At 33.2% G+C, this 12152-nt stretch overlaps 3 protein-coding genes across 4 annotated transcripts; 1 reads left to right on the top strand and 2 right to left on the bottom strand.

Annotated features, from left to right (window-relative positions):
• Window positions 1-593: 593 nt before the first annotated feature.
• On the bottom strand, window positions 594-1335 carry LOC113521905 (28S ribosomal protein S17, mitochondrial). The gene is made up of 2 exons (XM_026907567.3): window positions 1092-1335; window positions 594-1017 (listed from the first exon to the last, which is right to left on the bottom strand). Exons 1-2 carry the CDS (start codon window positions 1215-1217, stop codon window positions 658-660), a joined length of 486 nt encoding a protein of 161 aa, XP_026763368.1. The 5' UTR covers window positions 1218-1335; the 3' UTR covers window positions 594-657.
• Window positions 1336-2426: 1091 nt separating this feature from the next.
• Window positions 2427-4227, bottom strand: LOC113521623 (peroxisomal membrane protein 11B). Its single transcript, XM_026907208.3, has 3 exons — window positions 3553-4227; window positions 3348-3463; window positions 2427-3251 (listed from the first exon to the last, which is right to left on the bottom strand). The coding sequence occupies exons 1-3, from the start codon at window positions 3606-3608 to the stop codon at window positions 2710-2712; spliced, it is 714 nt and encodes a 237-aa protein (XP_026763009.1). The 5' UTR covers window positions 3609-4227; the 3' UTR covers window positions 2427-2709.
• Window positions 4228-4301: 74 nt separating this feature from the next.
• LOC113521928 (RNA-binding protein spenito-like) lies at window positions 4302-9767 on the top strand. 2 transcript variants are annotated; one of them, XR_008253430.1, is made up of 3 exons: window positions 4302-4540; window positions 4648-7377; window positions 9128-9767. XR_008253430.1 is itself a non-coding variant. In XM_026907598.3 (2 exons), the coding sequence occupies exon 2, from the start codon at window positions 4674-4676 to the stop codon at window positions 6903-6905; it is 2232 nt and encodes a 743-aa protein (XP_026763399.2). In that variant the 5' UTR covers window positions 4302-4515; window positions 4648-4673; the 3' UTR covers window positions 6906-7258. The 2 variants fall into 2 exon arrangements, 1 of the variants encoding a protein (XP_026763399.2); XM_026907598.3 differs by lacking the exon at window positions 9128-9767 and having other exon boundaries at window positions 4302-4515; window positions 4648-7258.
• The last annotated feature ends 2385 nt before the right edge of the window (window positions 9768-12152 follow it).

Below are 12152 nucleotides of genomic sequence, written 5' to 3'. Positions count from 1 at the left end.
TGGAACACAGTTCACACCCTTAGCCCTTGTAAAAGGAGGGGGTCCTTTTTACTGGCTGATTACTGAAATATCCCTTATCCAGTAATTTCACAGACTTTCCTAAGCATTTAAACTAATACATAAAAATAAAACATTTAAGAAATCCCAAGCCTCGAAAATTGATATGTAACAATTACAAATACAAAAATGAGCGAAGTAAGATAAAGATATGCCTTTAACACTGCTGTACTGAGCCTACGCTATAAGGTTTATAAAACAGAATTAGCCTAGCAAAGCCTAAACTAATTCTGTTTTATAAACAAATTTGAGTTTAGATTCAGATGAATCTAGACACAAATTTAGACTTTGTAAGACATCACATAACAATATCAATTGTTACACAATCAAATTCATATTGTTATATGATGTCTTACAAAGTAAGTCTTCCTACATGGTTAGACTACCATTTTGATAATGATAATCAATATTTAAGATAGAATGAAAATGCTCGAATTTCTTCTTTTATTCTTTAACTACATAAATTACATATTATTTCATTTTACTACATGGCACCCCTCTGCTAACATCCAACATTGCAAATAAAAGATAAAAAAATATATATCTGTTTATATTAACCTTATACAATGTACCAACTAAACTACAACTAATATAAATAAATTATATAGCATAAGGGTCATTTTCATCAAAAACATGAAATTTGGTGTATGTTGGTTTAGAAGTGAAATCTTTTTTGCCATCTTGCCAACCTCTTGGAGGTGCTTTGGTGAAATCAAATGTGGATTTAGTTTTTCCATATAACTCTGCTTCTCTTTCAATATCTTCTCTGTACCTCTCTTTTGCCACTTTTTTACCAGAAACTGGATCAGTAACGTCACCTAATGGGTAAACTACTTCCTTTACCTCGTGTGTTATGAGTTTTGTCAGCTTCTGTGGTAGTGCCTGTATAAGTACAATGTCTCCAGTTTTACATTTTTTATCAGGATCGTGACAGTAATAAAATTCATCCTTTCTGAAGTACTGTAACAAAGATTTAAATTGTTTTAAACAATTTTAAGAAATATAATAAAAAATGAAAAAAATTAAGTACAAACCATTAGTAAATTTTCATCCAATTCTAACCTCTTCACTCTGATTTTAGCAGCATTTTGTTTAACAGTAGGCACACATTGGCCTAACAATAAAAACTTTTTAGCAGCTTCTACTACATTTCGAGCCATATTTTAAATAATTCTTTATCCAATTTATACCAAATTTCTATTAACTATATAATTTCTTTTGTAAATATAAAAAAAATTAGAAAAAATTCAATTGTCTGACTGACACTGACATACTCATAATATGACATTGATAGTTAAACATCTTTTTAAACGATATTTCATGGCTCTAGAAGCCTATAAAATTAGAATTTCCTAATTACCCCATAATTAATTTTTTTCTATAGCTTTATAGTCAGGTAAATTCAAGGATACTGGGAACCAACTATGCATTAAATTTCTAATAAATTGCAATTTTGTATAGCCACCATATAGTGATGAGATTACAACCAATTTACAGATTAAATATCAATATATAAAATAATCTGAAATTTGTTTTCACTTACACCATCTTATTCTTATCCCGATTATTATTTTGGTTGGCTTGATATGTGTTTCACTGCCCTTATTCTCTATTCAGTGATTTCCACATACACTCCCATTCTGGTCATATCATCTTTCACAAAATCCATCCATGTCTTTTGGGTCTTCCTCTGTCCTTATAGCAATCCAAATTCATGTCAAATATCTTTTTTTAAACATGCTTCTCTATCCTACCCACAGTATCCATTTATTTCACATTACAAAAAGAAAAATAAAATATTTACAATATTTATACACAATATATATAACCTCGAATAACCTTCGCCTAAAAACTCCTTCACATACCTCCGTCTATTACACCAAATCCTTTTCCGTTCAGGCTGTGTGCCTATTGAAGTCACCACACTCTATATGGAAAGCCAGTCCTTAGCTTCATTTTAAGGACAAGTCAGATCCTATTTTCTTTCACTGTAGTTACTCTGTTCTTTATCTTATTTCTTTAAACTAGATTTGTCATATTTCCTACTGTGTGCTATGTATATATTTATATGTGTATGTAGTGTATATTATTTGTTATAATAAGTAGTCTAATAAACAATATGTACCTTTTTGATGTGTTTGTGCTTTATACGTAAAAATTATTAATTCGCTCTTGTGCCACCTACCCACTTCTATATGTTCTCCTTTAACCAAAGGTTGTGTATAAGAGATTGCCCTAGCGATAAGACTGCCTTTCGTACCATTATATTTTAATCTGTACTTCATGCTACTGTATTTCAGTTGAATTGTTTATATGCCATTATTTATTTTTATATTTTTGGTGAACTAAAGAGTTAAATAAATATATATAACACAATTTTTTAGGAAAATATTTAATAAACTACAAAACCACATTCCCCTTTATGAAAAACTGGTTTTAATATATAATACATACAATAAATTGTGTTGTATATTTTTTATTTTATGTATATAGATTAAATCCAGTTTCATTAACAATTTTAAGTATATAACAAGTCCAAGCATGTAATTAAACAACTTTAAGCATAATTTAAATGTACCTTAATTAATCCTTCATCCCATATCATAATAGTGAAAAACTAAAAATGACAATATTTGGAAGACAATTAATTAATCAAGCTGGCACTAACTTTGTGATTGGCTTAACAATAGTCAACAGAGCTGCAGCAGATGATACAGCACCTAATGCACCTATAGTGCTGGGGCTTAATTTTGTAAAACCTAAAGCAGTTAAGGGTATGAACAAATCACAAGAGTTCTTTAAGGTATCTATAAATACATCTTTATGACAGTTCATTATTGTGCACACATGCTTTGCACTATCAGTTAAACTGAAATGTTTTATTGTTCCACTAATTTCTGATGGTTTTAATAATACAGACTTATTCGATTCCAAAATATGCAATATTTCATAAAAATCTCTGGCAAGATTTGCAACTATGGATAAAAGCCAAAATTTGTTGGCTGTAGTATTCCAGTTGTCTGAATCTGTTTTTAAGAATCCACTCCTTGATAACCAAACTATGTGATCTGCATACAAGTAAAGTGCATGTGCCAGTTTGCTTGAAGTTAATGTAAATCTTAAAAATGGATCTTCCGTGTGCATAACATTTAAGGCAGCATAACAAGCATCTATGCACCTTCCAAGTCTTAGAACTGAAAAATTTAATAAAAATATTAGTCATAATGGTAGTCATATATGTAGCATAGTTGGGATTAAAAGATATTATTATGTAGATGTGAAATACTCACTTTTTCGGAAACTTCCAAGATTACTTTCCAAGTTTTTTATTCTATCAATAGAATATTTATTGGCGTTCCTTCTTTCCAATTGATGCCATACTAACCGACTTGTATACTGCACCAAACTTAAAAATAATAATATTTAATTGCAAAGCAATGTTTATAAAATATAAAATACAACATTATGAAATATAAGTAATTATATTCTTATTACCGTGCTAACTTATCTCTCCCATTTGATTCGTTATTAACTTTTACTAATATATCCATTCTTGACTGTAGTAACACTAATACGATATCAAAACTTTAAACAGTTATGGCGTTTGAAAAAATAAGTAATCAACAAATGAAATGTTTTAATGTACGAGCTACTACATATTCGACAATACAAAGTTCATTGTACACTTTTATTAGTATTTGTTTATTAATTGATAATGCCACTGATCACTGGAAAAGGGTCTCGTCAGAGATTACAGTCCTTGGGGCCAAAGTTTATTACAGAGTACTTTTTAAAAATAAAACTATTAAGTACTTATCAAAAGTATAAACTATCAAATGAAACAAAACAATAGATAATTTTGTAGTAAGTACAGACATAAATAAAGGGTTGATAAGATGAAACAATCACTGTATAAAGTGTCAGCACTGCTTATACTGGCAAAACGAAAAACTTGTTTATGCAACCATCTAGAAACATCAACGCAATATAAATGAATGTAGTGCAATACAACTACATATTTTTATAATATGCCTTTGTCCAAAATATCGATATTAATAAGTATCATAAAATGTTAGTGTAAAATTTCCAAATTCTATAAATTGATTTCATGCAAACAATTTTTATGTCGAGTGACGCAGGCTTTTAAGTTGGCTCCAAATCTTATACTGACTGACTAACTGTCTGACGGCCTGACGACATAATCAAAGAATGGACAAGTATGTGTCATTCATGAAACATTCATTTACAGTATTTGAGTCATGTCATTCTATTCCAATTTTTTATTTCATTTCATCCATATCTCTGTTTTGCATTTGTTTATATTTGTTATTCTCATAATGTTTTCTAAGTTTATTTAAGTTTATCTTTAAAAACTCAAAATTAATAAATAGGCAAATTGTTTTGTTGTTGCTTTATGCATTCTAGTAGTGTGGTGGAGGTGTTGAGTGGGAATCAAAGGTGATTGAGACCGTAATTACTTGTGGTAAGACTAAAACATTTGTGGGTTTAGGTAAAATAAATCTCAGGAATAAATAGTAAATTTGTGAACATTATTATTATTAAAGTGACGTATAATATTGTGCATTTCAGATAGTGCTTCATCGTACTGAGCTTTCATGATTGGATTATCGCATAGCGATAAAGATAGAGACCGAATAACTGTGAAAATTCGTAACATGAAAAGAAGTTTGTCGAGGGATAGTATGCGTACGCGTAGTAGCATAGGCAGGTGTGACAACAGCTCAGATGAGCGAGTGACTCCGGATCGAGTGCGGCGTAGAGTCCGCTCGCCGAGCCCTAGAGGCAGGTACGTATCACCGCACCGAGATGATTATGTCCGTTCACGTGCAATAAGAGAAAAGGAAGAGTCTCTGCGTTCCTATTACAAGGTTCTCTGTGTCAGTGCTCTTCACCCAAAGGCATCTGATGAAATAATCAAAGATACTTTGTACAGAGAATATAAGAAATTTGGAGATTTCAATATCAAGATTTCACATGAATTAGATGAACGTGTTGCATATGTTTGCTTTCGCAGTGCTGAAGATGCTAGAGATGCTAAACATGCAAAGCCAAGAATTATTTTGTATGATAAAGTAGCAATAGTCGACCCTGTTTATGAACCAGTCAGGTCAGAGTACCGAAGCAGACCACGCAGTATTACTCCTCCAGATTATGATCGCCAATACTCTTATGCTTGGTCTTCAGTCTCAGATAGGCGTCGACCACCTCCAGATGATAGAGTATATGGTATACCTCCAAGTATCCCACCTCATCATAGGGATTTTCGACCTCCAATGCATGAATATCCAATGTCAGGCCATCATGGGCCCCCAATACATCATAGACCACCTGTGCATCATCCTCCATATCCACATTATATGCCACGCCCATACATGCCTCGCCCCCATCATGCACATTTTGAAAAAATGGAGAATAAAAAAGATAAATTCCCAAACTACTTACACCATGTACAGCCAGAGGATGACCCACTAGCTACTCGCACACTTTTTGCTGGAAATTTAGAAATTTACATTTCAGATGAGGAGCTTCGATCTATATTCAGTCGCTATGGTATTGTTGAGGATATTGATATAAAAAGACCACCACTAGGGACAGGCAATGCATTTGCATTTGTACGGTATCAAACATTAGACATGGCTCATCGGGCTAAGGTGGAACTTTCTGGTCAATACATTGGTAAATTTCAATGTAAGATAGGTTATGGGAAGGCTACACCTACTACACGTGTATGGGTGGGTGGCCTTGGGCATTGGACATCAGTGGAACAATTAGAAAGGGAATTTGATAGATTTGGGGCTATTAAAAAAATAGAGTTTACAAAAGGTGAAGCTCATGCATACATTTTGTATGATTCAATAGATGCTGCTCAAGCTGCTGTAAAAGAAATGAGAGGATTTGCCCTTGGTGGACCTGATAGGCGTCTTCGTATTGACTTTGCTGATGCAGGAAATGGTGCACCACATAGACCTAAGCAATATGCACCTGTAGGTGAAAATGGCAAGTCAGTTGAAGGGTATGAGGGTACATGGGAGGATGGGTATAGTTATAGTGCAGGTTACAGGGGTAGGGGTGGTCATAGAGGCCGTGGACGTGGCATGTACAGGGGTATGTATCATGGAACTTCTGATTACCGTGATGAAGAATGGAGAAGGCCTCCAGTTGACAGTGAATATGGGAGTCGTGTACATAGATCTGGATCAAGAGAACCTGGAGTGGATCGGTCTCGGTCGCGATCATCTCGTCGCCGATCACCCGGCAGTGACTCTGATGGCTCACCCAGGAGAAATGGTGGTATGTTGGCTTCTGCCAGAACACTTCCAGAAGTGGTCCGTAAAGCAACAACTGTATGGAATGGAGCCCTAATACTTAAAAATTCTATATTCCCAACTAAATTCCATCTAACAGATGGAGATTCGGAAATTATTGACAGTCTCATGAAAGATGAGAATGGTAAAAATCAATTGAGAATTACACAAAGACTGCGACTTGACCAGCCCAAACTGGATGATGTACAGAAGCGCATAGCCACATCGAGTTCACATGCAATATTCTTAGGAGTGACTGGCTCAACGGCATCCATTACAAACGAGGATACATCCATTCAAACCAGACCCATGAAGAATCTGGTGTCGTATATGAAACAGAAAGAAGCAGCTGGAGTGATATCCCTCTTGAATAAAGAGACGGAGGCCACAGGAGTTTTGTACTCATTCCCTCCATGTGAGTTTTCAACTGAACTATTAAAACGGACATGTCACAATTTGACTGAAGAAAGTCTAAAGGAGGATCATTTGGTTATAGTGGTTGTGCGAGGTGGTTCAGCATAATTTGCTATTTGTTATCAATTATGTAATTAAAATAAATTTCTTTAATTTTTTTTAATTGTCTACAGAATACTTCAGGTAATTATGGTAATTGTGAATGTGTAGTGATGTGAATAAGTGCTGTACTCACATTATAGTAATGTGTGTGCAAGTGCTGTATTTACTCACAGTTTCTAATGATCAACATTAGGAGCATATTGTTATTGAAAATAATACAATTGGTTAGTTTCTGCTAGTATTAATTATTGTTTATTAAAATTGCATAAGTGTGTATTTTTCATTATGATTATAAAAGTGTATGTAGTGATAGGTGATGTGTAGTGAGTGTGTATTTATTAATAGAATATTTCATTTTATGTTGTAGTTTTTTTAAACCTGGTGGATTTGTGCGGTGTATGATGAACAGTGGCTCAAATTTGTGACACCAAAGAAGTGTATTACTTGTTTGGAAGTGATACAATTGCCTAATTTCCAAGTCAGTTCTTGTTTTATGACTTCAGTTGTTGCCAGTGCTTGATATGTGACTTCAATACATGCCTAAACAGTATTTAGTGTGTGCTTGTGTTATACATCATAGTGTGGTAACAGTGTTATTAGTACAAATCTTGGTGAATTAAAGTATTTATTTTCAAAATTGTAGGTATTACATTAATAGTAATAGATAGATACTCTTTATCGTTTCCTCCAAAAGATTACATTAGTAAACTTATAATCAAATAATTATAAACTTATTATTATTATTTATAAACTTATTATAAATACAAATAATTACAAGAAAAGATTACACTGAGAAAACAATTGGCGGTCTTATCGCTAAGAGCGATCTTTCCAGGCAACCTCTGGATATTTGGATAGAGAAGAGGAATTATAAACAGTTTTATCAGAGGCACGAAACTTTAAACTTACTAATACATACTTAAATGAATCTATAAATATATATATACACATATACATACAAACTAATACACATATAAATACGCATACATAATATTAATAAGACATAAATTACAAATATGACAAATTGCTCAGATAGAAATCCTCAACTTTTGTTTTGAAACTAGGTAGATATTATACTTCGTATAGACGTTGATACACTATTCCTTAGTCGAACAGCTTGCACAGTAAATTTGTAATAGTATGTAGTAGATTTGTTGTAAAAACTCTTAAAACGTACTGGTTTCTTCAGCTGGAGGCTCCCAGACGACCTTAGATTAAGAGAATTAAAGGTATGGAGGAAGTGAAGCCGCTCATTTAGGTAGCAAGAAGAAAAATGTGTGCGCCAAGAAACATGTGACATCGAGACTGGCTGTATCAGTAGTGGCCTTTGTATCGTTACCATCAAAAAATTGTCCAGGGTCATCAGGTAAGCTAAGGTCGGTCCCGTGTTTTGAAAATATGGACCTGATCAGAACTAGCTACCTACCTTTGTAAGTAAGTATTAATCGATTACCTAATATCCATCCACGGTCTAATAAATGTGGTTAAATTTTAACCAATCGTTACGAGTAAATTTAATAAAAATCATTAAAATCGGTTCATAAGAATAACTTACGAGGTAATAATTACGAGAATTAAAATCCCCCTTTTTTAAATTGATTAAATTTACTTATTTTACTACTTACTAGGTTTTACCCGCGACTTCGTCTACTGAACCAGAATATTTCAATTGACCAGGATAAACAGTATATATATGGAGGATTCCATACCATATAGTATGTTTATATCGAATTTCATAACGATTGGTTGAGCCAAGGATACTTAAATATCTATAGCTAAGAATGTATTTAAATACAGGGTACAGGAAAATATAAAATACAACTATTATATCTAAAATGAAGATTTATCATTTTATAACAAGTAGGCATTCCTTCCATGACGAAACTGAGTAATTACTCTGCCTGTAGATAATATATAATAGATGACTGATTATCCAATTCTGTCGGAGGTTTATATATAAATAGATAAGTAGTTAAATATATACAGAAATAAGGCAGGTCGACCTAAAAGAACAAAATTCCTAGCGATAAGGGCACTAGTTTCCGAGACTAATAAAAATCCACTTAGGGTCGAGTGCGTTTTCGGATTTTTAAGAAATGAAAATGGAATGGTAACTTCCTCTGCGATATTAATTTATGCGAATGGCGTACCACTGAGTGTTGGTACTTTAGGATGAAGTTATACCGGTCAGCTCATTGTGATAAATAGGTACATCACATTCACGATAGCTTTCAGGTGAGATTGCCAAGTGGTCGACCTATATGATAGCAGTGGGACCGCAAATTCGATTTGCCCCCAGCTTGCACAGAATTGACTAATTCAAGCTGTTCAGGACCTTTTTTTACGGCGAAACATAAGCGACACCTACATGCACAAGATGAATAAAGATGTAAAATTATTGTAATATGTAAGTATGTACAATTACATAGTATATATCATTCGCCTCACATAGTCTGTTTTAGAAGTAGATATTTGTGCAGTTTTGTATTTTCAGTCGGGAAAATGTCTAATTCTTGTAGAGGCTTCCATGAGTAACATCCCATTTTTTGGTTTCAACAGTTTTGAAATATTTATTGCTACATTTTATTTATTTATTGCATGTCACATAGGTAACATAAAACCCAGTTCGGGCATTGCAATTAATGGTAGCTACATAAAATTTTATACAATTACAAACATTCAATCAGTAATTTCTTTCTATAGTCATATAGAAGTATCAATTGTTTTCTTTACTATTATCCTGATTGTTAAATTACTAGATAGTTCCAAGTAACTAGTTTATAGGTTATACGTAACGAATCTGATATCTGTGATAACTATTACTGGCCATGTAATTTCTACTTAATCAATAAAGTACATATTTATTTATTCAAATTGTTTTTAATGATTTTCCTTATTCTATATTAATCGTATATTTTATACTTTTCAAATTATTATTTAAATAAGTACGTTAGATATATAGAAAATAAAACACTACACAATCATCTATTTGTTCTGTTACTTTCTAATGTGGATAAATTTCTTTTTTCCGAGGGAGACTTTGTACAAAAGTCAATTGCTTGGGTACCTCTGTCCCATTCGTGTTTCAACCGTGAAGCAGTTGAATTTGCATGGCTGTGTTTCGGCTTGAATAGTGGCATATGGCGTGAATTTACTGGGTACAGAGGAATAACACCTGAGTTCTCAGGAATGGCAACGCATGGGGGGTGTCATGGGCGAAACAGTATACTCTGTTATGTCCATGGTACTGCTCATGTCTATAGGCGACGGTTACCACTTTCCATCAGGTGGATCGTCAGCTTGTTTGCCATTCTAAGTTGTATAAAAAAAAAATCTAGCATAGGGTGGCAAACAATGGAATAATGGTAACCACTGTCTATAGACTTGAATAACACAGTATAGCCTGTACCCCTATCCTTATGTATACATAATGTATGAAATATGTTCCATACGTTAATTTACAAGCTTCGCGACCGTAACTTGTGTAAATGTACTGCTAAGGAGCTTTACTTTGTGACCGTATTTCTATGAAGAGGACAGTTAAATTACAAAATACAAAGGCATAACTTCTTACTGTGTGTTGATTTCATCGACGAATTCGCTTGCCGCTTGTCTAGAGAACCAGAAGTGGTAGCGCGTGGGGTGGCATAATTGCAAGGTGCTGTTCATATTTATAGACAAATAGCTATATCACTCGGCTCCGCCAGCGTGAATCAGTACATATTGTATCCTATCATAGGATCATCCTATCGTAACTCAGCACATAGGATTCCTATGTGCTGAGTTACGATATAACCTACCCGTGTACCAAATTTCATTCGAATCGGTTCAGTAGATTTTGCGTGAAAGAATAATAAACATTCATCAACTCGTGCATCATTACAAGCTTTTTCGTTTATTGTATTAATAGAATTAAAAAAAAATCTTGAAATCACAGGATACGATGGAATAACATCTTAGTTCTTAGAAATGACAATATATGGAGGACACCATGAGTATAATAGTAATTTTTAAAATATCCATGGTGTTGTTCAGGTCTACAGGTGATGGATATTATTTTTCATCAGATAGGCCGTAAGGTATTTGCCAAAATACAAGCATACCTAAATATCAAAAAAGTTGACTACTTATGCTAAAAGTTTGATGACATATATAAAAAAAATACCTATCTACCTCTTTCTATGTTTGGCATTTATAGAATGATTTACTAGTTCTTGACAAAAATTACTAAAATCTAAATCAGGCTACGATATAGTTGGATCAAATTTTTGACTAATCGACTTTAAATTTAACTACTACATCGTAGAAAGTAAATGTTATATATAACTTTAAAACAATGGCTAATAATAAAGTGAAACCTGAAGGAAAGATGAAGAGTAGTTCCTTACATCTTGGTAAGTTCCATCTCCATTCTAATTACATCAGCATTTAACTGTTCACTACTAAATATAGGCCTCCCCATAAGGGGCTTTTGCCAGTAGTTACTTGGCAGGCGGGTTGACAACCGCAATTAGGTTTTAGTGATGTTTTAAAACAGGCGCTGTTGCCCATCCCTCGACCATTAAATTCCCTTAGGCACCTCTTACGACACCCACGGGAAAGGAAGGGGTGGCCCAATCTGTTATAAACGTTTTGCTACTCTTCTACATGTATGTTTTTATGACGTGCATTGTCATTGTATTATTAAAGAATTACCTATCTAATGTCTAATGGTTTTAATTTATAAAATGTGGCGACGAGAGTAGAAAAAAATGAAACCTAATGAGACCAATAAAAACCTAAACAATAATTTTTTGAAATTGTGTCTATATGTTTGTTTGTTTGTTCTGGCATCTCACAACTACTACGCCAAATTGGGTGCGGTTTTTACAGTTGTGTTAGTGTTCCAGAAGATCTAACTTCATATATGGTATCGGTTTCATTTTGATACAACATCTAAAATAAGACTATTTCATTGGTTTTCTGACTTTTGAAATCCACGCATACTAAGTAGCGGGTAACAAGTTAGTCTATAATAAAATTGTAATAAAAACTTATCTATACACATATCACATTATTTATAAAGATATTTAATGGATTTTTGAATAAATAAATATTCAAATAATATTCGTACCTACCTAATATCGACACACAAGACTACTGGTACTTTTTTTTTAAAACAAAAGAAACATACTCATGTCCATAATGGTACGGCTGATGTTTATAATAAAATAAGGGTGTAAAAAATACGAGATTTTTATTATATTATTTCTC

This window comes from Galleria mellonella, unplaced genomic scaffold (genome assembly GCF_026898425.1).
Source record: "Galleria mellonella isolate WM207_F2 unplaced genomic scaffold, CSIRO_AGI_GalMel_v1 utg63, whole genome shotgun sequence".
Classification (NCBI taxonomy): domain Eukaryota; kingdom Metazoa; phylum Arthropoda; class Insecta; order Lepidoptera; family Pyralidae; genus Galleria; species Galleria mellonella.
This window is presented reverse-complemented; position numbering and strand designations above follow the sequence as displayed.

Coding starts and splice junctions, on each gene's coding strand:
- LOC113521905 (XM_026907567.3), bottom strand. CDS start 1,217: ATGGCTCGAAATGTAGTAGAAGCTGCTAAAAAGTTTTTATTGTTAGGC. Junction 1,018..1,091: donor TGGATGAAAATTTACTAATG/GTTTGTACTTAA, acceptor TCTTTGTTACAG/TACTTCAGAAAGGATGAATT.
- LOC113521623 (XM_026907208.3), bottom strand. CDS start 3,608: ATGGATATATTAGTAAAAGTTAATAACGAATCAAATGGGAGAGATAAG. Junction 3,464..3,552: donor GGGAGAGATAAGTTAGCACG/GTAATAAGAATA, acceptor ATTATTTTTAAG/TTTGGTGCAGTATACAAGTC. Junction 3,252..3,347: donor TCTTGGAAGTTTCCGAAAAA/GTGAGTATTTCA, acceptor TAAATTTTTCAG/TTCTAAGACTTGGAAGGTGC.
- LOC113521928 (XM_026907598.3), top strand. CDS start 4,674: ATGATTGGATTATCGCATAGCGATAAAGATAGAGACCGAATAACTGTG.